General features: G+C 37.6%; 1 protein-coding gene across 6 annotated transcripts in view; it reads left to right on the forward strand.

Annotated features, from left to right (window-relative positions):
• DNM3 (dynamin 3) overlaps nt 1-27,443 on the forward strand; it is a 638,181-nt gene that overhangs the window by 450,533 nt on the left and 160,205 nt on the right. For all 6 annotated transcript variants that reach the window (XM_069545637.1, XM_069545635.1, XM_069545641.1 and 3 more), the window contains one exon: nt 17,781-17,890. In XM_069545637.1, coding sequence (XP_069401738.1) covers nt 17,781-17,890 — 110 coding nt within the window. The remainder of the gene's footprint in view (nt 1-17,780; nt 17,891-27,443) is intronic.

Below are 27,443 nucleotides of genomic sequence, written 5' to 3' on the forward strand. Positions count from 1 at the left end.
TTTTAGAAAAGGCAGAGGAACCAGAGATCAAATTGCCAACATCTGCTGGATCATTGAAAAAGCAAGAGAGTTCCAGAGAAACATCTGTTTCTGCTTCATTGACTATGCCAAAGCCTTTGACTGTGTGTATCACAATAAACTGTGGCAAATTCTGAAAGAGATGGGAATACCAGACCTCCTGACCTGCCTCTTGAGAAATCTGTATGCATGTCAGGAAGCAACAGTTAGAACTGGACATGGAACAACAGACTGGTTCCAAATAGGAAAAGGAGTACATCAAGGCTGTATATTGTCACCCTGCTTATTTAACTTCTATGCAGAGTACATCATGAGAAACGCTGGACTGAAAGAAACACAAGCTGGAATCAAGATTGCTGGGAGAAATATCAATAACCTCAGATATGCAGATGACACCACCCTTATGGCAGAAAGTGAAGAGGAACTCAAAAGCCTCTTGATGAAGGTGAAAGAGGAGAGTGAAAAAGTTGGCTTAAAGCTTAATATTCAGAAAACAAAGATCATGGCACCTGGTCCCATAATTTCATGGGAAATAGATGGGGAAACAGTAGAAACAGTGTCAGACTTTATTTTTGGGGCTCCAAAATCACTGCAGATGGTGATTGCAGCCATGAAATTAAAAGACACTTACTCCTTGGAAGAAAAGTTATGACCAACCTGGATAGCATATTCAAAAGCAGAGACATTACTTTGCCGACTAAGGTCCGTCTAGTCAAGGCTATGGTTTTTCCAGTAGTCATGTATGGATGTGAGAGTGTGAAGAAGGCTGAGCGCCAAAGGGACTCTCAAGAGTCTTCAGTGCCACAGTTCGAAGGCATTACTTCTTCAGTGCTCAGCCTTTCTTATTGTCCAGCTCTCACATCCATACATGACTACTGGAAAATCATAGCTTGACTATACATACCTTTGTAGGCAAAGTAATGTCTGCTTTTTAAGACAATGTCTAAGTTTGTCATAGCTTTTCTTCCAAGGAGCAAGTGTCTTTTAATTTCATGGCTGTGGTCACTGTCCACAGTAATTTTGGAGCCCAAGAAAATAAAGTCTGTCACTTTTTCCATTGTTTCCCATCAATTGGCCATGATGTGATGGGACCGGATGCCATAACCTTCATTTTTTATTAAATACCAGCACCACATGTTATTTTTAATTCTCACAAGACCTCATAGACTCTGGGGGTCAGGAGACTAATTGGAGAAATCACCCTAAATATACTGCTTTAAATTATGGAGAAGCAGCCAGAGTTTTCTGGTCCAGCCCTGGACTAGGCAGCTCCCTAGTAGGATGATTTAAGGACAGTCAAGGACCTCAGGCCTACCAAGTAACTAAGCACTTGAATGACTCAGTCCTTTCAGGTAGAAGATTGGAGTACCCAGTTTAATCCAGTATTCTTCACCCTGACTATTTGGATATTAAAGTTCCTTTATGTTTTCTATTAAAAAATGCAAAGGGAGCTTCCCTGGTGGTCCAGTGCTTAAGAATTTGCTTTGCAATGCAGGGAACGTAGGTTTAATCCTTTGGAGCAACTAAGCCCCATGCCACAACTAGAGAGTTAATGCCCCAAGTGCCACAACTAAGACCCCACACAGCCAAATAAATAAATATTTAAATAAATGAATACAAATATATTATCTGGGAAAAATTAATAACAATTGATTTTCTAGCTGACAGTAATTTATTATAAATATAATCATACATGAAACAAAGTCTAGCATAACAAGACATAGTAGAGGTGAGTTTGATATCATCATAAATCAGCATGTGTGAAGTATTAACATCTACTTGTATCAGCAATCTACAGTGGTAAACAGAGTCCCCACTCTTGGTTTTAAAATCTAGTTGGTAATATACAAGACAAATGGAGAGAGAGGGAGAGCTTTCTTGGGATGTAGCAGAGGGGGAAATTTACAAACTAAGCTGCAATAAAGCAGTTAACCCAGGCCATCATGGTGTGGAACCCATAGAGAAACTACCTAAATGGAAGATGTTTGGGGAAAGAAAACAAACCTTTCCTACTTTTTAGTTTCCTAGCTTGTTTTGCTACTCTTGCTTATATTTTTTAAAGTATGAGGGTTTATGTGTATTACAAATAGATGATTCTTTAATTATGGAATTTCATTTTTGTATTTCTTTCAGAACATGTACTCCCTCCAAGTCGTTTCCTTGATCTCTTCGGTGTAATCCATTGTGGGAGTGAGGGAGAGGAATTAGTATCACCCTTAGCCTGTAGTCACGTTTCCTCTCTCGGGATATGGACATAGTTGGATAGTTCTGGATTTCTTATAAGCCTTCATTGAGTAAGAAAGCAGAGTTTAAAGTTGTTGATATTGTTTCACTGTTTGGCATTCTCCCGGCTCGATATTATTCACGTGATAAACACATTGTTTAATGTGTGTTTAGCTCCTGAGCATGTGATTAACTCATTTCCCTCACAGTTCTATAGCTTACAAGGGTCAATGCTTACTGTTGTAAATATGTTGATACCCACCTTACTATGTTTATTGGTGGGAAGATGATGGCTAATAAGATGATCCCCAAGGAAAGGTAAACAAATATTAGGAATCTCTGAATGCACAGACTTCTATAAGATCTCATTTAATCATCATACCCACTGTGAAGCATGAATTATTATCAACATACAGAGATAAAATAAGCCTGCAGAAATCTTGTTATTTGCCTAGGTTCACATGGGTAGTGCTAGAGCTCAGATGTAAACCCCTATGTCTTAATTCCAAACTGTGTATGTCTTTTCCCTTGACATACTTGTCGTTGTTTCTCAGAGTCTGGGGGTAGAGCCTTCTGTGCAGGCGGCAAAAGCAGAGAGTACTCTTGGTTTCTTCTAAAAGTCACTTCACTCTGTCTTTCCTCCTCCTGCTCCTTTCTCCTTCTCCATGCTAACTACTTTTTTCTTCATCACCCTTCCCCCAGAGACCAGACTAGGAGTCATGATTAGGATTAATGGATAAGAACTATTCCAGTTCTCTTTCCCTTGTCAAAAGCCTGTTTCTGGATAGACATGCATTTGAGCTAATAGCAGTACACAGACCACCAGCTGTGCTCAGAGCAATGCAGCCAAATGTCATCTTAAGTCCAAGGCTGCATCTCAGAAGGCGTGTGGAAGGGGCCTCTCTTTCCCTGTTCCCATCTTGACTCCACACTCCCTAGGACACAGGGAGGAGGACTCTCACTAAAGTACAGAGGACAGGGTACTGCAGTCTGCTCTCCATTTCCCTCAGAAGGAACCTCACTGAATCCTATTAATGTCAGTGGAAAGCAGTGGGGGGAGTTAATACAAAGGACGTCAGAAAAGCTCACTAATTTGGTTGACTGCTCAGTCTTGCTTTTTTCTTAGTGCTGCCTGTATTTGAATGTTTCTTTGCTTAGATGATAGGGGAGAGAGGGCAAAATTAAGCTTTGATTTTTGTTTGTTGCTTAGTGACAAATGTTAGGAGTAAAATTTAAACCATTGAGTTCTGGGAATTGTCAGAGGATTTTATTTGTACATGCCTTCTTGACCTCCATTTTTCTCAGATAAGTAAAAATTATGCAGCATTTGTAAACAAGGTACTTTTATTGAGTTGAACTTTTACACATGTATGGTATACTTAGCCAAAATAACACTTTTATTTAATACAATTATACTCCAAGGGTTATGCATGTAGAGTTCTATGTGATTAATATGCACTTGAAAGCATTACAAAGTAAGCATAATTTCATAGTTTGTGGGGTTTCTTAAATTCACTTTGTAATTTAATGTGCAGCCACAGAAGTCAAAATTGAGGGATATTACTACCAGGAATTCATATCATATCATGTACCTTTTCATGTAAACTAGTCACTACTCCAAACTTGCAACTTTCTCTTTTTAAAAAAACATAAATTGTGTTACCTTGGCACAGAGAAAGAAGTGAGGAAATGAAACCATTAAACATTTGAAATATGCTAATTTCAAAGTGCTTGTAATATGTTTTGCCTTGCTAGTACATTTTTTTCCTTCCTAGTAACTGAAAAGATATAAAATACAAAGTCCCTGTACTTAGCTTACTAGTAGAGAAAATTTAACCCATGTAGTTCACTGCAGTTAGTTATAGAGGTAGTTGTAATAGTTTATGAGCATTCACGCTGCCAGGAAGTTTTCTTTCTGTTTTACTCACATTGGTTGCCTTGTTTTATTTCTTACGGAGGTGCTCAAATGCTCTCACCTACCCTTTGAATTTTCAATTTAAAATTTCTCATACATGTTATTTCTTATACATATAAGAAATATATATGTCTTATATATATGTGTGTGTGTATATATATATATGGTTAAAGACTCTTTTCCTTGAGTGAAAAGTCCTAGAAATTCACAACTTCATAGCCCTCCCCTTTCTCACACACACATACACTCACACTCATGCTCACACTCATATATATTCATGCTAATAATCAGTTCATGTAGTTTTTCTTTTTTAATGACTATTAAAATGAGAAATGCTATTGTTCTGCTTTACTGGGTATTCATTTTTGCTAAGACATAATAAGACATGACGACTAGATATTGCTACTGTATTTTCAGAGTTCTTAATTATCAACAACAGAATCCACTCTAGCTACTTTAAGCAGAAAAACATTAATTAAATGGGATATACTGCTCAAAGAACCTTCGGCGGGTAAAAATTCCAGAAATAGTCTGAGTTTCCAGGAATGGTTCTCCAAATTAAATTTCAGAACTGAGGTTGCCAGGGAGCTGTTACCCTGACCAATGTGCCACTTCTGCCATAATCCAGGCCAACAAAACCCATGCCACAGACTCTGCCTCTTTCCTGTGTGACTCACTTCTGAATCAAAGTCTGGCATGAGCACATCAGATGGGTTGACACTGTCTTATCTAGAGCCCACTTTGTAATAGCAAGGTTGGGAAGGGAAGGAGAGTTTTGAATTGAACTCAAATGTTACAAGGGAATTGGAGTGGGTATCGAGATAATCCATCCTCAGAATCCTCTTCAGTTAATAGCTGTGATATATATAATTCCTGATGCTTTTGTACCATCCAGTTACTTGGAAATTCTATGTGTGAGTGAGGCTTGCAGAATATAGGATCTCCCTATGAGGTGATCAAGTCACAAGCCGGCTTTTCCCTTGAAATGTTAGAATACAAGGCATTTTCTCTGAATCTTATTTAGAGATTTCTCTGAATCCTATTTTCCCAGAGAAGAACAGTCAATATCCTGCCTGACAGAGGCATAGGCATCCATCTGGTTGCTGGCATTCTGGGAAAGGGCAGGAAAGGGGACTGAGGGATAATATTTCAGTATAAAGACTTTCACTAAGTTCTCTTGTTTTTATCCCATATTTGCCGTCCCCTGGGTCCAGAACTTTTTTTGTATTATTTTTTTCTCTAGGGAAAAGCCTCTGGTTTCCTGCTGGGGTTTAGGAATGGGCTGCCATACTGGGAGGGAGGGGCCCCATGTCATCAGTTGTTCTGGATAGGGCTCTATCTAATCCTGTCCTGTCAGCCCCATAACTGTATCCCCTCATGTGGGGTACCAGTGCCTCCAAGGGCAAGACAGGACCCAAGTGGCTTGGCTTCTCCATTCTCTCCCTGTCTAGGTGTTAGGACGAGATAACTCCTGTAAAAGTGAAAGTCACTCAGTCCTGTCCAACTCTTTGTGACCCCATGGACTATACAGTCCATGAAATTCTCCAGGCCAGAATACTGGAGTGGGTAGCCGATCCCTTCTCCAGGGGATCTTCCCAAACCAGGGATCAAACCCAGTTCTTCTGCACTGCAGGCAGATTCTTCATTAGCTGAGCCACCAGGGAAGCCTGAAAGTAAATGAATACTCCTCTGTCTGCTTTCTCTTTTCCAAAGCCTTCGGGAAATCTCTTGTCCACTGTTTTTTCCCTTCCATTTTTTTGGTCCTTGTGGATCATTATATTTTCATTCTTTTTCTGGTATCATAGAAGGTTCAGAGAAGGAAGAGGCTGTATATGCATGCAGTCAATCTGCTGTGCTTAACCATAGTCTATGAAATTTATTCTTTAGTGCACTTATTATTATCTGTCTTTTACATTGTCAATCTGGTACTCATGAGTATTGCTTTAAATATAAGGATTACTATAAAAATTAAATATAAACATTTAATAATAAAATCATTAATGTTCGCACTTTCAAATTGTCAAAGTACTTTTTTAGTCAGGGGTAAAGGAAGTCCACATTTTAAGGGTACTAGATGTACTTGAAATTATAGAACTATCTATCTATCTATCTATATATATATATAAAGTGCAAAAAACAAATAAAAAAGTGGTATTGCCCAAGAATGCCATGAGGATGGAGGAGGGAGCCCTCCAGTGGGCTTTTATGGCCAAACAGGCTTCCTGGAGGAGGTGAATACTTAACTGGACTCTAAAGAAAGAGAAGGAACTAGGAAAAGAACAGAGAGTCCAGTTGGGTAATGGCAAATATACTATATTTCCCTTACCCAATAGAGATATTCCAGTGTGTAGTCCCATTTAAGGATCTGAGTACATGCAGAGGGGCAGCCATGACGCTGATACATATAAACTGTGGAGTGTTGGGGGCCTCCAAGGAAGCCCATCAAAGGCATACATAGACAGTTTTTTCAGTGCCCAAGAGAAAAATCTAAAGAAGTACTATTTACTAGCATCATGTTGGCTCCCAAACGCTGTTTACTACTCAAAATTTAATTTAGATTAAAGAAGGATATTAAAGCCCAACTAAAAATATGGGTAGTTTATGAGTTTCATACTTTGTACATCTCTGTAGTTATAACTTTTTAATAGCAATAAACACCAGATTTTAGTTTTCAACAGCATGTGGAACTAGTATTATGGTATTCTTAATATTTTATAGCCTTCTTCTTTGATATGTTGATTATTTTATGTCAGTCATCGTCTCTTGAGTCTTTAATATAAGCAGAACACCATGCCAGCCTATGAGGAGACTCAGGCATATGTGCGTTCAGCACTTTGTAGAATGTCAATCATGCAACCAAAAATAAAAAGGAAACAGTTGCTTCCTTCAAGGGCTTGATGCTTTGATAGGAAGTCAGGACATAGTTGCAGAGTAGCAGAGGAACAAGCTGCATAAAATGATTAACAAAAGTAATAATAAAGGTAATAATACTAATGGATTTGCTCTTTCCCTTAGGCGTTTACCTTGCAGTTGGAAAGGCAGAGCATGCACACACTTCGGTGAAACATTTGGACACTTAGACAATGAGACAAAAGTACAAAGTCATGTCGTACAAACCAAGCACACAAGTTCTGTTGAGGGATCAGATGTGGGTGTAAGGAATCCCAGCAATGGTAGAGGAGGCCTGAATGCTGTGCCTGGCCATACCAGGGGCTTTTGCTCTTTCAGGAGCACTGCATACTTGCATGAGTTTCTAGCGGACACATCAAAGCGCCCAATCAGGCAAGCCAGGCATAGCATGAGTGGTTTGAACTAGAAGGACTTGCTAGATTGTATCTGTGATTCTGAGAGATAAGTTTGCCCCGTTAGAAGTCACAGGGATCTGGATGGAGCTACTTGGTGTAGGGGACTTAAAGGAGTGAGGTGACTCAAATTATAGGCTGGAAGTAAGAGCAGAGCCCTGGCACTGTGGGAGCACCTGGAGAATAAGGCTGACAGGTGGACCAGATTCTGAAAATAGGATCTGAAGATCCAGGCCTGTGTTGTTGTTGTTGTTGTTGTTCAGTTGCTAAGTTGTTTCTGATTCTTTGTGACCCCCATGGACTGCAGCACACCAGGTCTCCTTGTCCCTCATCATCTCCCTAAGTTTTCCCAAGTTCATGTCCATTGAATTGGTGATGCTATCCAGCCATCTCATCCTCTGTTGCCTTCTTCTCCTTCTGCCTTCAATCTTTTCCAGCATCAGGGTCTTTTCCAGTGAGGGAAAGGGCTGTTTGCATCAGGTAGGCAGAGTATTGGGGCTTCAGCATCAGTCCTTCCAAAGAGTATTCAGGGTTGATTTCCCTTAGGAGTGATTGGTTTGATCTCCTTGCTGTCCAAGGGACTCTCAAGTATCTTCTCCACAATTTGAAAGCATCAGTCCTTTGGTGCTCAGCCTTCTTTATGGTCCAACTCTCACATCTGTACAGGACTACTGGAAAGACCATAGCTTTGACTATATGGACCTTTGTCCTTGGTCACTGCAACTACATTTCTTAGCAGCAATGTCAGGGTGAGACAATGATTCTTAATGGGCAGGTTTTCTCAAAGCCCCACTCCTATGAGAAAAGAGCTACACTTTTTAATCTACTTAATATAGTGGGCTTTGATGTCAGAATTTTTTAAAGAGTACCACTGACTTGAAAATAAGTCTACAAATAGGATGGGAAAGGAAAAGAGAAAGATAGAGAAATGAGATCTATAATACTTGAAGAAAAAATGTACATTGAGCCAGATAATCTTTTGCAGGAATTTTGAGGGAAGAGAAGCAAGAGTGGCAAATAGGCAGCAGTATTTCTAGTGGAGGAAAGAGTTGAGATGAAGACAAGAGGATATGACTGGATGTGTTCCATGTGGAAAGTGAAAATGCATTGACTTTCCTGAAAAGCAGGAGTACTGTGGTTGGTGCAGTGGGTGTGTTGAGATTGAATTTACTCTGAAGGGCAATGTAGTGTCATCTTGGAAAATGAGATGAGGTGAGAGTAGGAAGCATGATGAATATGTATGCTTTCATAACTCTTGTGTCAGTTACTCAGAGCATTAAAGGCTTGTGCTAATTTATGGGGGCATCACGTTTTTCTTGGCCCTGTTCCCCACCCAGAAACCCAGGATAATGTCTCCAGTTTCCTTGTTTGCAAACATTCTGGCCACATTGTACCAGGGAAAAAAGAAAACATTGTTGGGGAAAGAATATTGATCAACATTATTGTCTCTTGAGTAGCAAGCAAATTATAATAATTGAATGTTTCACAGTATCTCATGAGTTTTCAGGATTCTGAAAAAAACATTTAGAACCTCTGGATAAGGGATCTTTTCAGCTTGAACTGATCTGTGGGCTACCACCCTGTTTTCAGACAAGATTCTTGGTTGTCCCGTCATTCTGTCTCCTCCTTTAGCTGGGACCACAGTACCCCCTCTGTGGCCTTCACACATTGTCAGTGTAGTTGTGTCACAGGAATGGTCCATTTGTTGCTAGCAGAATGGTACAACACTGAGAAAGGGCAAATAAACGTCAATTTTCAAGTAGGACAAGAGGCATTTAATAAATTAGGAGTATACAATATGAAAAATGTGTTATAAAGAATGCACATGATATAAAGTATGAGAAGAGAAGTGGTCAGAACTAAGAATCTTTCCTCTAGTGAAACACAGCTATCCTCCGCATCATGAAATATTCTGCTAGTCTATTGTGGAATCTTTTTCTAATGAGATTATTCATTAGCCTGAGAAATTGCCATGATGTTTTAAAATGTTAGAGCAATCCAGTGAAGAATTATAACAAAACTCACATATTTAAAAAAATAGATTTAGAACCATTATTACCTATTTCAAAGATATATTTGGTGCCATTACTGTCTTTCAAATGTATTTTTCTCTAGTCTTTTATAATCTAGTCTTTTTTATGTTCTGTCATTTTTTAAAGAACTTTGTATCAGTTTGTACCTCTAAGAGCAACATAGCTGCTGAATTTTGTTTTTGTATTGTTTCAAAGTGTATTGGATTGTCACAGTATATTTATATGTTTAGGTCACAAGATTTTTTATTAATCAATCAAGTATATTGTTCTAGGTTAGTAAAACTTTACCTAATAAACTATGATATTAAGCAAAATGCTGTAAATTAATTCAAAATCAGTTCTTGAGAAATTAGAAATAAGTTTTCATATCACATCTTTTTGGATCATTTTTAACATAAGAGTATAGGTAGACATGGGGCTTCCCAGGTGGCTCAGTGGTAAAGAATCTGCCCGCCAGTGCAGGAGACACAGAAGACACAGGTTTGATCCCTGGGTTGGGAAGATCCCCTGGGGGAGGATATGGCAACCTGTTCCACTATTCTTGCCTAGAAAATTCCTAGACCAGAGGAGCTTGGCGGGCTCTAGTCCACGGGGTCACAAAGAGCTGGACATGACTGAATGTGTGCACACACACACGCACATAGGTAGACATAATGGTAAAAATAGGATGGGTACAACATAATAGTAAAGTTCCATCATGTTGGTGTTTTATTTGTAATGTATCATCAACAATCAAAATTTTGCTAACCAATATCCATATATGCAACAGTATATATATTAAATATAAGTGAGTTATAACACAGTCCTTATCCTCCAGTAGCTTCCGATCTACTTGAAGAGGCAAGCTGAACGTAAACAGGCAGTTTTATTCTATATGGGTGTGTGTGCTCAGTCGTTCAGTCATGTTTGACTCTTTGTGACCATGGACTGTAGCTTGCCAGTCTCCTCTGTCCATGGGATTCTCCAGGCAAGAATACTAGAGTGGGTTGCCATTCCCTTCTCCAGGGTTATTCTATATAGCCTATGATAAAAATTATAGAAAATCTGAAAACTATATAGAGGTCTATGACTTGCTATAATCAGAGTAGGCTTCATGGAGGGGGTAGCACTTCACATAAATTTCAAGGTCACTAGTATTTACCTTCTTGCAGAAAAGAGACATTCCTAGCAAGTAGAAGCAATACAAACAAAAGCAGAGGTAAAAATAAACATGGCAGTCAGTCTAAATGTTATAAGTTTTAATGATCAAAAGCAATGACAGTTAAGCATCTTATACAGGTTTTTTTTCCCATAGAATTTTAATTTGATTCTCAAAATATATATAACTATCCAAATATTTTACTCAACATTTGACTTTAATTATTAGACATTCTCAAATTAGTTCAACAAATGTTTATAATTTATGCTACATAAATTTCAGTGATCACTATGCTAGGCATTGTAATATATAGAAAGGAGGAGGGATTCGCAATCTTATCCTTGAAGATTTTGGTACCTTATCATGCAGGAGACCCGGGTTTGATTCCTGGGTCAGAAAGATCCCCTGGAGAAGGAAATGACAACCCATTCCAGTATTCTTGCCTGGAGAATCACATGGACAGAGGTGTCTGGTGGGCTACAGTCCATGGGGTCTCAAGAGTTGGACACGACTTAGCAACTAAACCACCATTAGTGAGAAAGATGCACAAGTAAAATGATTCAATGTAGTTATCAGACCAAGGCCACTTGAATATTTCCCAAGTTGTAAAACTCTGTACATATGAGTCACCAAGTATATAAAGACTTTCCAATCCTTTGCATATTCAGGAGTTATTCCTCCACGCACTAAACACTTTCCTCATACTTACTATAGCTTCTTCCAGCAACCAAGTTATGTTGATGGTGCTCTGCAAGCTAGAGGTTATCAGTGGACACTTGCTGGCCCCACATCTGTCCCGTATTGATCCTTTTGTTTCCTTTCAAGGTCAGTGAACTTATACTGTGAGGCTCTATCTTAATTCCCACCTCCCTCAATATTGAGCCTCTGCTTATGTCACTCAGTTTAATTACTTCCACCTCAGACCGTACTCTTTCACACATTAAATCCTCCTTTCTTTGGCCTATTCTGTCAATATTTCTCCTCTTTCTTCTAACGCTTGGCAAGTTATTGCAGGGAAAACACACACATACACACACTCTCATATTCCCTCTCTCTTTGAACAAAGAATCCCTATCATCTTTGATGCCTTCCATACAAATAGTACTGGTTGTTGTTCAGTTGCCCAGTCACATCCAACTCTTTGCAACCCCATGGACTGCAGCACGCCAGGCCTCCCTGTCCCTGTCCATCTCCCAAAGTTTGCCCAAATTCATGTCCATTGCATCGGTGATGCCATCCAACCATCTCATTCTCTGATGCCCTCGTCTCCTGCCCTGAATCTTTCCCAACATTAGGGACTTTTCCAGTGAGTTGACTGCATCAGATGACCAAAATACTGGAGCTTCAGCTTCAGCATCAGTCCTTCCAATGAGTATTCAGGGTTGATTTCCCTCAAGATTGACTGATTTGATTTCCTGGCTGTGTAAGGGCTTTCAGGAGTCTTCGGCACCACATTTTGAAGACATCAATTCTTCGGCCTTCTGCCTTCTTTACGGTCCAGCTCTCACAACCGTATGTGACCACTGGGAACACCATAGCCTTGACTATATGGACCTTTGTCAACAGAGTAATGTCTCTGCTTTTCAACACACTGTCTAGGTTTGTCATAGCTTTCCTGCTAAGAAGCGATCATCTGCTGATTTCATGGCTATAGTCATCATCTACAGTGATCTTCAAGCCCAAGAAGAAGAAATCTGTCACTGCTTCCACCTTTTCGCCTTCTATCTGCCATGAAATAATGGGCCTGGATGCTATGATCTTAGTTTTTTTAATATTTAGTTTGAAGCTGGCTCTTTCACTCTCCTCCTTCACCCTTATAAGAGGCTCTTTAGTTTGTCTTTGCTTTCTGCCATTAGAGTGCTATCATATACGTATCTGAGGTTGTTGATGTTTCCCTGCCTGTCTTGATTCCAGCTTGTAACTCATCTAGTCTGGCATGTCTCATAATGTGTTTAGCATATAGTCTAAACAAACAGGGTGACAGGAGACAGCTCTGTCAGGCATCTTTCTCAATCTTGAACCAGTAGTACTGATAACCATCTTATATTGAGAAAAGGAAAGGTATTATGTTTTAAAATGAAGAAAAGAATGGTGCTGAATGAGTGGCATCAGCTTTTGAAGCTTTTGAAACTTGTACAGAAAAATGATCCACATTTAAAAACTCTTCCTCTAGAATTTTGCAAATGCTTCCTCCAAAATGTCTATTAAAGATAAAATGTTTAAAATATCAAATTCTATTCCTTTTTTATTTACCAAAAAAAAGAATCATTCTCTACTTTGCTTTTCTTTGCAAGTGTAACCTACTTGAACAATAAAATTAACTGAACATTCTGAGTTCCAAATGAACAACCTTGACAGAAATTTTTAAATTAATGCATTTGCAAGATGAAGATGTCTCATATAAGGTATACACACATACCTCATCTTATTGTGCTTCACTTTATTGCACTTCTCAGATAATGTTTTTTTTTTAATTGAAAGTTTGTAATAACCTTGTGTTGTCAGATGATGATTAGCATTTTTAAGCAATAAAGTAGTTTTAAATTAAGGTAAGTACATTGTTTTTCTTTTTTTTTTAAACATAATGCTATTCCACACTTAATAGACTACCGTTTAGTATAAACATAATTTTTATATGTACTGGGAAACCAAAAAAAATATCATTTGACATGCTTTATTATGATATTGGCTCTATTGTGGAGGTCTGGAACTAAACCTGTAATATCTCCAAGGTGTACCTGTAATTTAAAGTGAGTAAAATAAACCATACCTGTTTTGTGAATTGAAAGGAGAAAGGGGATACTAATACAGACATAGAATGAAAACTCTGGGAAAACTCTTTGCACAGAAGATAGAACTTGAACTAGACTTTAGATAGTACACTGGTATGTAGGGAGTTGAAAGAGTAGACCAAGCTGGGAAAGGACTGTTGGCAAATGTGTATTTGGTTGAAACGGAGACTTTCTACTACAGATTAAAGGAGATATTGACAAGTCAGGATCAGACCAATTTGTAAGTGTTTTTCAATTTCACATTAAGAAGTTTCATGGAAATTTTTCCATAAATAGTGGAGAGCTATGAATGTTTTGAAGGTCTATAATGAATTTGACAGAGTAGTTTAAGAAAATTGCCCTCTCTGGTAATGTTAGAGGAAGTACAAGACTAAAAGACTAGATAGGAGGCCATTTATAATTGCAGGCTTGTGAGATGCCAGGGACCTGAATTAATGTAGTGGGAATGTCAAACAATGGGAGCTATGACAAATGCTTCAAACACAGTGCAGTATAGTCTTGATGTAATAAAGGAGGCGATGGAAGACAATACGTCAGAAGTGATAGTGAGGTTTCAGAATGGGTGACTGGAAGAAGGATAAATATACCTGATGGCAGAAATGAAGAGGTCAGAAGAGGAGAACTGGATGGGTGAGAGGAAGGAATGTGATGACAGGTACATGGGCTTGTCACTGTCAAAAGAAAGTTAATGTGAGCCACATATGTCATTTAAAATTGTCCAACAGCTGCATTCAAAACAGCACAGATGAAATTATGTTTAATAATACTTTACCTCAATATATTCAAAGTAATGTCATTTTAACATATAATTGATATAGAAGTATTAAGGATATAGTTTTCATTCCTTTTCTTATAATAAATCTTTGAAATCTGGTATGTATTTAAGACTTAAAGCACATCCCAATTTGACTAGCTACATTTCAAGAACTTGGTAGTCACCTTAGCTGGAGGCTACCATATTGAACAGTGAATTATTAGAAAGTTTATAGAGTTAACAAAGAATATATAACAAATGTCTCAATTAAGGTGGTAAGATTTGCTATATTTTAGAAACTATACTTGTTTACCCTTTCTCCTTCTCTGTTTCTTTTGTTTATTTCAACTATTTCATATTTAAGATGTTATTTTAGTACAATATCATACTTTCCCAGAAGCACCAAAAATTTTAGAGATATCCATGACATATAGCTTCATGGTTCTCACATTTAATTCTCCATCTGATTAACAACTTTAAACAAATTAGTCTGAATATTCTTTTTCTTCTTTTTTTGTCAGTCTGGAAACTCTTGATTAGGAAATAATTTAGCAATATGTCCTCAAAAGTCTTGGATAAATGACATTTAGTTCTTTGGAAATGAAACTACGTTTTTTTTATATTTCTCTGTCTGCACATATGTGTATTTCTCCATTGTTTAATATCTGACGTAAACTTGCTGGAGTTTTGGTCTCCACTATATACTAAAGAATGTAGTACAAAAGAGAGCCTACTTCTATAGAAAACAGGCCAAGGACATTGTGTTCCATCGTTACAATGAAATGCAGATTTCCCATTAGAAGGCAAATCCATCATTTCAAAAGGTTGAATAGGATGTGCATTAAAAAAATCCAGCTGCTTAAATTTAGGGCATTGAAAAGCATCCAATACAAAAATGTTCCCTGGGTCTCAAGCATTTTCATTTGATTATGTGTTGGGTAGCTTTTTGTTCAGGATACAACCTTGCCTCTTAGAATTGTCCTAAATTAGTCTAAAGTTAGGCCCAACTCTGATGCTTCATTTGCATAAATTATTTTGTTATTTAGAATATCCTTGTATTGTTAATTTCTGTAAAAGAAATATTGGAATCTTCTTACAGTGCTTTACTTTTTTATATTTATTCTTGGGCTTCTCTCACTGCCATTCAGTTTATGTTTTTGGTCTATTTTGTTATCTTCTTTGAAGACCGTGCCTCCTAGGACAGCCATTTTGTCCTCCAACCAGCTTCCTTTAGCTTTCCGTGTCGCCTGTTCCTTTCTGCCTCACTATTCTAATGTGCTCTGCCCAAATTTCCCCCTGACTCATTTAGGAGTTAGTTAGGTCAGTTGCTCAGTCGTGTCCGACTCTGAGACCCCATGAATTGCAGCACACCAGGTCTCCCTGTCCATCACCAACTCCCGGAGTTCACTCAAGCTCACATCCATCGAGTCGGTGATGCCATCTAGCCATCTCTGACGACTGCCATCTCCTCTGTCATCCCCTTCTCCTCCTGTCCCCAATCCCTGCCAGCATCAGAGTCTTTTCCAATGAGTCAACTCTTCACATGAGGTGACCAAAGTACTAGAGTTTCAGCTTTAGCATCAGTCCTTCCAAAGAACACCCGGGACTGATCCCCTTTAGAATGGACTGGTTGGATCTCCTTGAAGTCCAAGGGACTCTCAAGAGTCTTCTCCAATACCACAATTCAAAAGCGTCAATTCTTTGGTGCTCAGCTTTCTTCACAGTCCGACTCTCACACCCATACATGACTACTGGAAAAACCATAGCCTTGACTAGATGGACCTTTTTTGGCAAAGTAATGTCTCTGCTTTTGAATATGCTATCTAGGTTGGTCATAACTTTTCTTCCAAGGAGTAAGTGTCTTTTAATTTCATGGCTGCAGTCACCATCTTCAGTGATTTTGGAGCCCAAAAAATAAAGTCTGACACTGTTTCCACTGTTTCCCCATCTATTTCCCATGAAGTGATGGGACCAGATGCCATGATCTTCGTTTTCTGAATGTTGAGCTTTAAGCCAGCTTTTTCACTCTCCTCTTTTACTTTCATCAAGAGGCTTTTTAGTTCCTCTTCACTTTCTACCATAAGGGTGGTGTCATCTGCATATCTCAGGTTATTGATACTTCTCCCGGCAATCTTGACTCCAGCTTGTGCTTCTTCCAGCCCAGCATTTCTCAAGAGGCAAAGGCAGTGATAGTTCTTGCAATAACATTTTCTGATGTCTGCAGACAGCATGGCCCCCGCAAGCAGGCTAGGGAACATAGAAGAATTCTGCCCCACACTACTGAGCATAGACAAATTCTCAAGGAAGCACTGTAGGAGCTGAAGGAACAATAAAGTTTATGTCAAACTTATCTGTACAGTTCATGTATTTCTCATAAGCATTAATACTTGTGTATTAAGTCATGGCTAAATCTCTATGCTCTTCTCCTCTGAAATCTAGGCCTAGTATTTCTCAGGACTGTCACCCGAGATATACAGAGGACTACTGTTTAACAAGGGCTGTGTTAAAGTGCCCCAAATATTGACTAGATTTCCTAAACTTGAATATTTGGCTGTCTCCTATTATATTGGTTGCTAGGTATTTATGCATACGATAATACTGTCCCTGGGCCAGTCCATAAAGGTAAATGTTCTAATAATTCTTTGGCATCCAATATGTTTAACCAAGATTGGTTTGGTTCCATTTGCAGACCTCCCATCTCAAATGTCCATTTTCTTCCTAAAGAGTTGTTAATTTTAGAAGAGAATTTGTTCTAGTTAATATCAATTCACTTCTAATGGGTGTTTTTTCTCCCCAAAGAGTTTGACAATTTAATGGAATCATTTTTTTTTCCTGGACCCACGTTTTATTCTAGACTTGAATGAAAGAAGTTTTTTCTGTGCTTTATCATAGTTTATAGGGAATATTTCATACTAGGGTCCTTGTGCTTCCAGTCTCCTGCCAGTTCTGGCTATCAAAACTGCTTAGGCTGCAAATAAAATATGAAATGAAATCCATCTGGCATTTCTCATTGAATTAGGACCAGAACATTTTTGCTAAATATTAACAGATGGCTAAATTTTTAATATCAAACTAACATTTTAAAACATCTAAGGGGACCCACATGAGGAAGAAAGGATAGAAGACCATATGTTTTTTCCATCCCTGAGCCCTTTCTTCCTCTGCACTTTCCGTCCTGTCATTCTTTTGACCCATGTATTGAGAACCATTGGCGTTTCCTGTCTCCAATGATTTTTCTTCCTTGGTGTGGCTTGGTGATGGTTTGATGGCTTAGTTACAAAGTCGTGTCCAACTCTTTGCAACCCCATGGACTGTAGCCCACCAGGCTCCTCTGTCCATGGGATTTCCCAGGGAAGAAAACTGGAGTGAGCTTCCATGTCCTCCTCCAGAGGATCTTCCTGACTTAGGGATCAAACCCGCATCTCCTGCTTGGAGGCTTCTTTACCACTTAGCCCACTGGGAAGCCCTTGTTCCTTGGTAGCTGGTATCAAAGTAGTGTATGATGGTATCAAAATATTGTAATCAAATGCTGACCATCTCAGGTGATATGTGGCTGTGGGCATGCTTCACGATCTTTTATTAAAACCAGTTCTCTCTCTCTATAGGAAAAAGAAAAGAAGTATATGCTTCCCTTGGACAACCTGAAAGTTCGGGATGTGGAGAAAAGCTTTATGTCTAGCAAGCACATCTTTGCACTCTTTAATACAGAACAAAGGTAAGAAAATGAAGCAGCTTATGTCTTCACATTTTTTTTTCTTTGACTTTCTATGTGATCAAGAGACCATATTTGTAAGATTTCTTTTGGTCCCACCTTAAAATTTGTTAACTCTTGAGTTTTCCTTTCATTTGTTTTATATTTTCAGCTTTTACCATAGGTTATGGATTCAAAAGATTTAAACTTAGAACACGGAAGATCTTCATGTGTTAATTTCCTGCTCTTAAGCAGGCACCCGTGTCATTCTTAAACTATGTTTTTGTTACTTTAAAGTCTTCCTTGTTCTGCATTTATTGTTCTGCACTTATAAATAAATTACTCAGTTATAATTTTTAGTAGTATCTAATGGATTAGTATCACTTAAGACCCAATCAGGTATCATGACTAAATTCTTGCGTCAGTGAATAGAATTATTCATTTAGGATGAATACAAATATATTGTTCTTTACAGTTTTTCAAAGCAGTGTCCACATTCATTGTCTGTTGTAGCAGTTGTGAGGGAAATGATAGAGTACTGTGATTACCATTTCATAAATTAGAGATGTATCTCAGAGACTTTGAGATCACAAAATTTTCTCTGAATTTGGGGCTAATTATTGTGGAGTGCCATGATTATTCACTGAAACTAAGTAAACAAATGGAGAAGTAACAGAATTGGACAGAGAAACATAAAAAGACCACGACTAGGCAAAAATAATAAAGACCTTTTCCAAATGAAACTGTTACAGGAAAAAGCTAATTAATTTCTGTGAGTCACTTATTAAGAAACTGAGTCATTAGGTGGCAGGATCTAATTTTAACCCATCTCTCCAGGCTTTTTATCTTTGTTTAGCAATGAATGGAGTTCCTTGATTAGGTTCAGTGACTGGCCCAGGGTCAATCACACAGTAAATCAAAATGGTGGGGGGGTGGGGCAGGGAGCCTTTTTTCTACATTCCCAGTCAGTTGCTCAGAGTGACTCATTGTACAAAAATACTTAGAAAAACCACAAAAGCAGAATGTTTAAAGAATCAAGGGAAAAGAAAATTAATATAATTTCCCTACCAAATACTGAGAATGAGATTTTATTAAACTATTTTAATTTAAATACTAATTTGTTATTAGTATTATTTGAGAGCACCTGGTGAAAAGACACTGAAAATGATAAAGAATAAGAAGGTTTCCTGGAGAGAGAAGTAGTGTGTCCTCCACAGGCCAAAGTTCAGTACTGTTTACATACCTTCCTCAGAGCAGTGGGGAGTCAGAAAGTCCTAAAGCAGTCTTCAGGGGTGTGCTCAGCCTTCCTGCTTGGATGCAGAGTGGGAAGTATAATTGCCACACAGGAGGTCAAACTAAATTTGAATCTTTGATCAACCCAGAAAGTTAAGGTTATAAAACGACTGAGTACCAAAAAAAAAAAAATTCAGATAATGATAGAGCATCTTTTTAGACAAAATACAATTATGGATTTATTTTCTTCTATTTTATTGGAATATAATTGCTTTACTGTGTTACATTAGTTTTTGCTGTACGGTGAGGTGAATCAGCCGTGTGTGTGTGTGTGTGTGTGTATATATATATATATATTTTTCCCCTCCCTTTTAGAACTCTCTCTGCTCCCATCCCCACCCCAATCCCACCCATCACAGAGCACAAAGCTGAGCTCCCTGTGCTTTATAAAAGCAGCTTCCCCCAGCTATCTATTACACATGGTAGTGTATATACATCAGTCCTAATCTCTCAATTTGTCCCACTCTCCCCTCCCCCACCCCCCAACCCTGTGTCCACATGTCCGTTCGCTACATCCACGTCTCTATCCCTGCCTTGGAAATAAGTTTATCTGTACCATTTTTCTAGATTCCACGTGTATTCATGAAAATACGATATTTGTTTTTCTGACTTATTTCACTTAGTATGACAGACTCTAGGTCCATCCACGTCTCTACAAATGACACTTTTTTGTTTCTTTTAGTGGCTGAGAAATACTCCATTGTGTATATATACATACCACATCTTCTTTATCCATTCATCTGTCATTGGACATTTAGCTTGTTTCTATGTCCTGGCTATTGTAAATAGTGCTGCAGGGAGCATCGGGGTACATATGACCTTTTGAATTATAGTTTTCTCAGGGTATATACCCAGGAGTGGGATTGCTGGGTCATATGGTAGTTCTGTAGTTAGTTGTTTGAGGACCCTCCGTACTGTTCGCCACAGTGGCTATATCAATTTACATTCCCACCAACAGTGCAAGAGGGTTCCCTTTTCTCCACATCCTGTCCAGCAAAGAGAGCAAAAGACATGAATATAACAAATCTCTGGGCTTCTAAAAATCTAGGTATCCTGGAATTCTAGACTTGTCAGAAAGTATCTGTGCAAGAATATACAGGCATTTTTGCCATTTATCTTTTCCTCGGAAATCTTGATTATTTTCAGTTATTTTGGTATTGGCTAGGCCCTCTAGTAGTACAATATTAAGTACAGTTGGGCGTCTTTGTTTTGTTCGTGATTTAAAAGAAAATTATTTCACATTTTTATGGTTAAGTGCTTTCTGATAGTTACAGTTATCAAGCAAAGAAGATTCCCTGAGTTCCTAGTTGCTGAAGTTTTTGTTTTAATCATGAATGTGTGTTTAACTTTGTCATGGATTAGTGTTTTTTTTTTCCTCTATCACTTTCTTCTTTAATCTATTCATGTGGTGCAATATATTAATAGACCTTCTTATTGTAAGCCATCCTTAATCTCCTAGGATTAAACCTAATTAAATTATGATGTATTATTATCTATTATGTGTCCCTGACTTGTTTGCCATTATTTTATTTAGCTTTTTGCATCTATGTTCATAAGTGAAATTGGCTCATAAATGTTCTTTTTTGTGTTTTCCCTGCCTCATTTTCATGTCAAGGTTCTGTTAGCTTCATAACTGAAGTGGAAATGAGTTCTTATTGTTCTTTGGAACACTTTGTATATGGTGGGGATTGAATGTTAACTGAGTGGTAGATCTCACCTGTAAAATCATCTAGAACTTATGCACAGTTTTGATAAGTAGACTTTTGGCTAGTGATTTTATATATTTAATAAGCATAGATTTGTTCAGGTTTTCTGTTTTTTCTATGAGTTTAAACAAATTATATTTTTTTCTAGAAAATTACCCATTCTGTTTTTTTAACATATTTTAATATTAGTATCAATGATTTCTTAGTGTTCTATTTTTACAGATCTCTGCTTTGTCTGAAATTTAATCCTATTTTTATTTCTCGTATCAAACCTTACCTTTTTTCACTCGGTCACTCTTTCCAGAGTTGTCTTTTTCCAGAGAACCAACTTTTGATCCTCAGTTGTATATGTTTTATCTATTTCAGGAATTTCTGCTCTCTTCTTCATTTCCTAACTTGTATTTACTGTGTAGCCCATTTTCTTTGTAGCCCATTTTTTCTAACTTCTTTTTTAGATGTATAGCTCATTAATTTTTTCTTATTTTTTCTTATGCATACATAAAATTGTATAGATTTCCTTCTATGTATTTTTAGCTGCTCACCACAAACTTTGTAACATAATACCTTGGTTACCATTAAGTTCTGTTTCCTCTGATCTTCTGTTTCCATAATCTTCATTATCATTTTTTCTTTGAGTTGTTTAGAACTGTGTTTTATATTTTATAGTACATGGAATTTTATTGTTTTTTTGTTGTTGATTTCTAACTTAATTGTATTGTGGTCAGAGCATATAATCTAGCATACATGGTAAATTTTCATAAATATTTCATATATGCTTGAGAAGAATGTGTTGGTTTAGGAGTACAGGGTTCTGTGTGAGAGTGCTATGAATCATGTTTGTTAATAATATTATCCAGTCTATAGTAATTATAAAAACATAGTTACTATATTTTTAAACCTTGATAGATTAAAAAACTCAACAACTATATACTAAAGTGAAATGAATTCGCTCAGTCGTGTTCGACTCTTTGCGACCCCATGGACTATAGCCCACCAGACTTCTCCCTCCATGGGATTCTCCCGGCAAGAGTACTGGAGTGGGTTGCCATTTCCTTCTCCAGGGGATCTTCCCGACCCAGGGATCGAACATGGGTCTCCTGCATTCCAGGCAGACGCTTTAACCTCTGAGCCACCAGGGAAGATAAGTATATACTAGGAAGATGTTCAAGCTGGTTTTAGAAAAGGCAGAGGAACCAGAGATCAAATTGCCAACATCCACTGGATCATAGAAAAAGCAAGAGAGTTCCAGAAAAACATCTATTTCTGCTTTATTGACTATGCCACAGCCTTTGACTGTGTGGATCATAATAAACTGGAAAATTCTGAAAGAGATGGGAATACCAGACCACCTGACCTGCCTCTTGAGAAATCTGTATGCAGATCAGGAAACAACAGTTAGAACTGGACATGGAACAACAGACTGGTTCCAAATAGGGAAAGGAGTACATCAAGGCTGCATATTGTCACCCTGCTTATTCAACTTCTATGCAGAGTACATCATGAGAAACGCTGGACTGGAAGAAACACAAACTGGAATCAAGATTGCCAGGAGAAATATCAATCACCTCAGATATGCAGATGACACCACCCTTATGGCAGAAAGTGAAGAGGAACTCAAAAGCGTCAATGAAAGTGAAAGAGGAGAGTGAAAAAGTTGGCTTAAAGCTCAACATTCAGAAAACGAAGGTCATGGCATCTGGTCCCATCACTTCATGGGAAATAGATGGGGAAACAGTAGAAACAGTGTCAGACTTTATTTTTGGGGCTCCAAAATCACTGCAGATGGTGATTGCAGCCATGCAATTAAAAGACGCTTACTCCTTGGAAGAAAAGTTATGACTAACCTAGATAGCATATTCAAAAGCAGAGACATTACTTTGCCGACTAAGGTCCGTCTAGTCAAGGCTATGGTTTTTCCTGTGGTCATGTATGGATGTGAGATTTGGACTATGAAGGCTGAGTGCTGAAGAATTGATGCTTTTGAACTGTGGTGTTAGAGAAGACTCTTGAGAGTCCCTTGGACTGAAAGGAGATCCAGCCAGTCCATTCTGAAGGAGATCAACCCTGGGATTTCTTTGGAAGGAATGATGCTAAAGCTGAAACTCCAGTACTTTGGCCACCTCATGTGAAGTGTTGACTCATTGGAAAAGACTCTGATGCTGGGAGGGATTGCGGGCAGGAAGAGAAGGGGACGACAGAGGATGAGATGGCTGGATGGCATCATGGACTGGATGGACGTGAGTCTGAGTGAACTCCGGGAGATGGTAATGGACAAGGAGGCCAGGTGTGCTGCGATTCATGGGGTCGCAAAGAGTTGGACACGACTGAGCGACTTAACTGAACTGAGGAAGCTGTAATTATAATTTGTGTAAGAGAATGTTTTGCCTATATTGTCTTCTAGGAATTTTATGGTGCTCTAACAGATATTTAAGTCCTTAAGCCATTTTAAGCTTAATTTTTGTGTACAGTGTAAGGGACTATTCTAACTTCATTGATGTACAAGTCATTGTCCAGCTTTCCCAACACCACCTGCTAAAGAGAATGTCTTTTCTCCATTCTTTTCTCCATTCTCATTCTGTATATTCTTGCCTCCTTTGCCAAAGATTAATTTACCATATGTGTGTAGGTTTGTTTCTGGGCCCTCTGTTTTTTTCCATTGATCTGTATGTCTGTTCCTGTGCCGATGTCACGCCTTTGATTACTGTAGCTTTGTGTATTTTCTGCAGCCTGGAAGAGTTATGCCTTGAGCTTTGTTTTTTTCCCTCAGGATTGTTTTGGCACTTCTGGATCTTTTGTAGTTCCATATAAATTTTAGGAGTGTTTGTCTTAGTTCTATGAAAAATATGGGGAAGTTGATAGGGGTTTAGCTTGCTTTTTGTAGTATGGCCATTTAAACAATATTAGTTTTCTAATCCAAGAGTATAGGATATCTTTCCATTTTCTGAATCATATTTGGTTTCCTTTATCATTGTTTTGTAGTCTCAGCATATAACTCTTACCTTGTTGGTTAGATTTATTCAGAGGTTTTTTAAATGTGATTTTAAACAAGGTTTTTATTATTAACTTTGTCTTTCTGATATTTCATTGTTAGTGTACAGAAATGCAACACATTTCTGTATATTAATCTTGTATTCTGATACTTTGCTGAGTTTATTTATCAATTCTAATAGCTTTGTGTGGAGTCCTTAGGGTTTTCTGTATATAGTATCATGTCATCTGCATATAGTGACAATTTTATGCTTTCCCTTCTGATTTGGATACCTTTTATTTCTTTCCTTGTTTAATTGCTATGGCTAGGACTTTCAGTACTATGTTAAATAGAAGTGATGAGAGTGAACATTCTTGTCTTATACCAAATTTTAGTTGAAAGGGAAGATTTTCATTATGCTGGCTGTGGGTTTGTCATAAATGGCTTTTGTTATGTTGAGATATGTTCCTTCTGTACCCACTTTTGTTAGAGTTCTATCATGAATAGATGTTGAATTTCATCAAATGCTTTTTCTTCATCCTTGAGATGATAGTGTGGTGTTTGTCTCTTCTTGATGTTGTGTATTGTATTGATTGATTTGGATATGGTGACCCATCCTTGTGACACTGGGATGAATCCACTTTGATCATGATGTATGATACTTTTTATGTGTGGTACTTTCCTGGATTTGGTTTGCTGAGATTTTGTTGAGGATTTTTGTATCTATATTCATCAAAGATATTGACCTATAATTTTCTTTTTTGGTGGTATCTTTGTCTGGTTCTGGTATCAGGGTGGTGGTGGCTTCATAGAAGGACATTTGGAGTGTTTCCTCCTCTTCAATCTTTTGGAAGAGTTTGAGAAGGATTGATATAAGTTCTTCTTGGTATGTTTGGCTGAATTCCCCAGTGAAGCCTTCCTGGACTATTTTCTGTTTTGTTTTTTTTTGTTTTTAATTTTATTACAAATTCTGTTTCCTTCTGGGCTTCCCTGGTAGCTCAGATGGTAAAGAATCCAACCGCAATGCGGGAGATACTAGTTCAATCCCTGGGTCAGGAAGATCCCCCGGAGAAGGGATAGGCTACCCATTCCAGTATTCTTGGGCTTCCCTGGTGGCTCAGAGAGTAAACAATGTAACCTGTAATATGGGAGACCTGAGTTCCATCCCTGGGTTGAGAAGATCCCCTGGAGAAGGGAACAACTATCCACTCCAGTATTCTTGCCTGGAGAATTCCAAGGACAGTGGAGCCTGGCTGGCTACAGTCCGTGGGGTCACAGTCAGACAGGACTGAATGCCTTTCACTGTTTCCTTCTAGTGTTCTGTCTGTTCAAATTATCTAGTTCTTCTTGATTTTGTTTTGGTGGGCATTATGTTTCTAGAAACTTTTACATTTCTTCTAGGTTGTCCGATTTGTTTCCATGTAACTGTTCATAGTATTCTCCTATGATTTTTGTTTGTCTGTAGGAGTGGTTGTCATTTTTTCTCTTTCCTTTCTTATTTTGTTTATTTGGATTCTTTCTCTTTTCTTCTTAATGAGCCTGACCAGAGATTTGTTCATTTTGTTTATCCTTTCAAAAAACCATCTCTTGGTTTTATTGGGTTTTTTTCCTATTTTTAATCTCTTTTCATTATTTCCTCTCTGATCTTTATTGTTTTTTTCCTTCTGATGACTTTATGTTTTGTTTGTTCTTTTGCTCATTCTCTTAGGTGATAGGTTAATCTCTTAGGTTGGTAATCTGACATTTTCTTGTTTTTTGAGGAAGGCATGTGAAAGTTTCCTGTTATCACTGCTTTTGCTGCATCCTTTGCGTTTTTTTAAGTTCTGTTTTCATTGTCATTTGTCTCCTTGTGGTCATCTCTTTCTGTGGTTGATTTCTATTTTTATGCTGTTGTGGTCAGAAAAGATGCTTGCAATAATTTCTATCCTCTTAAATTAATTGAGGCTTGTTTTGTGTCCTAAAGTGTGGTCTGTTCTAGAAAATGTTTCTTGAGCACTTGAAAACAGTGTATATTTGGGTGCTTTTTGGATATAATGTCTTGTAGATATCAATTATATCTAACTCTTGTGTCGCTTATGATCTCTGTTGCCTTTTTTATTTTAGGTATGGAAGCTCTGCCCATTGATATCAGTGGGGTTTAAGTTTCCTACTATTATTGTATTCCCATCAATTTCTCCCTTTATTTCTGTTAGTATTTGTGTTTTGTATTTAGGTGTGCCTATATTGGATGCATATATGTTAAGGAGTGTAACATCCTCTTCTTGTATTGATCCTTTTATCACTATATAGTGCCTTGTTTATCTTTCTTTATGAACTTTGTTTCAAAGCCACTTTTGTCTGATGTGAGTATTGTTACCCCTGCTTTCTTGTCATTTCCATTTGCATGAAATATCTTTTTCCATAGCCTCTCACTTTCAATCTATGTGTATCCTTCATCCTAAATTGGGTCTCTTGTAGGGAGCATATCATAGGCTCTTATTTTATTGTCCAATCTGTTACTTTACATCTTTTGATCTGCTGACCATTTACTTATTCCACTGGCATTTGTTTATTATTGATAGATATGTGTTTATTGCAGTTTTATGCCTTGTTTTCAGTTGATTTTGTATTTCTTCTTTGTTCCTTTCTTTTTCTTTTTGTTTTTCAATTTACCATTTGATGATTTTCTTTTGTATTAAGCTTGAGTTCTCTTCTTTTTAGTTTTTGTGATTCTATTGTACATTTTTGATTTGTGGTTATCTTGGGTTTCAAGTATGTTAACCCATTACTATATCTACTTGCTTTATACTAGTAGTCATATAATTTCAAAGACATTCTACAAAAAACCTATATTTTCTAACTCTACTCCCCCACATCTTATGATCTTGATGTTCTCTTTTATATCTTTATGTTTATTCTTTTGCTGTTCATTATACTTATCATTGCTTTCACAGATTTTTAAAAATTTATGTACTGGTTTATTAAAGTTATTTACCTTCCTGTTGTAAGTTTCTCTTTCCCATAAATTCTTGCTTTTTTTTTTTTAATTTAGGGAAGAACTTTCAGTATTTCTTTTTTGGATAGATTTAGTATCTCTGTATTCTTTTAGTTTCTGCTTGTCTGAGAAATTCATTATCTCTCCTTCCATTCTAAATGTTACCCTTGCTGGACAGAGTATCCTATGTTGCAAATTTTTCTTCTTTTTCAAGACTTTAAATATGGTTTGCCATTACCATCTTGCTTGCAGCATTTGTATAGGAAATCAACTGATAGACCTATAGCATTCCCTTGTAATTAATGCTTTGTTTTTCTTTTGTTGCCTTAAGAATCCTCTCTTTATCTTTAATTTTTGTCATTTTTGTTGTAATATGTATTGGTGTAGGTTGTTTGAGTTCATCCTCTTTTGGACCCTCTGTGCATCCTGTTCTTGGACATCTGTTTCCTTCTTTAAGTTTGGGAAGTTTACAGCCATAATTTCTTCAAATACATTTTTTATCTTCTTTTCTTTCTTTCCTTTCTGGGATTCCTGCTATGCATAGATTGGCATGCTCTGTATTATACCATAGATCTTGTGTGTTGCTTTCCCTTCTCATTTGTCTTTCTATCTGCTGTTCTGATTTCCATTAATTTA

The sequence above is a fragment of the Ovis canadensis genome, chromosome 12 (assembly GCF_042477335.2).
Source record: "Ovis canadensis isolate MfBH-ARS-UI-01 breed Bighorn chromosome 12, ARS-UI_OviCan_v2, whole genome shotgun sequence".
Classification (NCBI taxonomy): Eukaryota; Metazoa; Chordata; class Mammalia; order Artiodactyla; family Bovidae; genus Ovis; species Ovis canadensis.